At 44.4% G+C, this 1,172-nt stretch overlaps 1 protein-coding gene across 1 annotated transcript; it reads right to left on the reverse strand.

Annotated features, from left to right (window-relative positions):
• Positions 1-218: 218 nt before the first annotated feature.
• LOC118491252 lies at positions 219-575 on the reverse strand. The gene has a single exon (XM_035988868.1). The coding sequence runs from the start codon at positions 573-575 to the stop codon at positions 219-221; it is 357 nt and encodes a 118-aa protein (XP_035844761.1).
• Positions 576-1,172: the final 597 nt, after the last annotated feature.

Raw genomic sequence — 1,172 nt, forward strand, 5'->3', positions numbered from 1 at the left:
GCTAAAGGTGTAAAAAGGGCTTAATTATATATCTAAATTATATACACACCAACACACATCAGGAATTTCGTCCCGAAATTCGCCAATGACATCAGAAGATGATTCAACCGTTTGCACAATCGAGGATAATAGAGCTTCATCTGATCTTTGCGTTTTCACGTGAACTCCGGTCCACGTCTAGAGTTCCAATGAACTCTCACGATTGAGATTTGACTAGGTTAACGAACCTTAACTTCCTGGTCCATGATCTCAATAGGTTTCCTTGACAACTGCAACTTGTTGTTAACCTTAGGCGATAGTAAGGGTACCACAAGTGTTTCATCGGATAAACGCTTCTTTAAATTCGAGACATAAATGACATCGTGAACGTTACCCAATTCATTAGGTAACTCGTGTTTGTAGGTCACGTTACCGATTCTTCCAAGATGGTTGAATGGCCCAACGTGACATAAGTTAAGCTCGTCACGCTTCCCAAGCATACCACACCCTCCCAGGGTGTGACTTTCAACGTGATACGATCGCCCACAACGATCTTCCAGCGTTTCCCTAGGCTTATCAGCTTTCCTGACGGTCATGCGTTGCCACCAAACAATTTCCGATATAAGAAATCTTCCAAAGAGTTTCAAGTACAAGTCCTGGACCTGTGATTAGGTTGTCACCCATCTTAGTCCATCAAGGAGATTGACATTATCAACCATGCAATGCCTAAAACGGAGCTGTCTGTATTCCAGAATGGTAACGGCTGCAATGGAACTCAACCAAAGGTAAATGTCCTTCTAACTATTCCTGAAGTCAATCTCACACATGCTCGCAGCATGTCTTCGAGTGTCGGGATGATTCGCTTACTCTGTCTGGTTGTCCTACGGTGATATGCAATGCCCATGTCTAGACGTGAGCCCAGGGTATCGTGTATTGCCTGTCACAAATCAGGTATACATCAAAATCAAAAGTAACGGGAGTTGGCACCTCGTGCCTAGAAGCCGCCTCTCTCAGAGGAACGTTCACAGCTGTGAAGACTCGTCAGTTTCCTTGGTTGCAAGAAGGCGTGCTGGTAGCGTGAGACAATCAACGATCACCCAAGTGTTATTGTTTCTGTTTCGATGTTTCTGGTTGCTGATACTCCACCTTGACTCTCCCACAAGTCAAACATTAGTCACAAACATTGCTAGGTG

The sequence above is a fragment of the Helianthus annuus genome, chromosome 1 (genome assembly GCF_002127325.2).
Source record: "Helianthus annuus cultivar XRQ/B chromosome 1, HanXRQr2.0-SUNRISE, whole genome shotgun sequence".
Classification (NCBI taxonomy): Eukaryota; Viridiplantae; Streptophyta; class Magnoliopsida; order Asterales; family Asteraceae; genus Helianthus; species Helianthus annuus.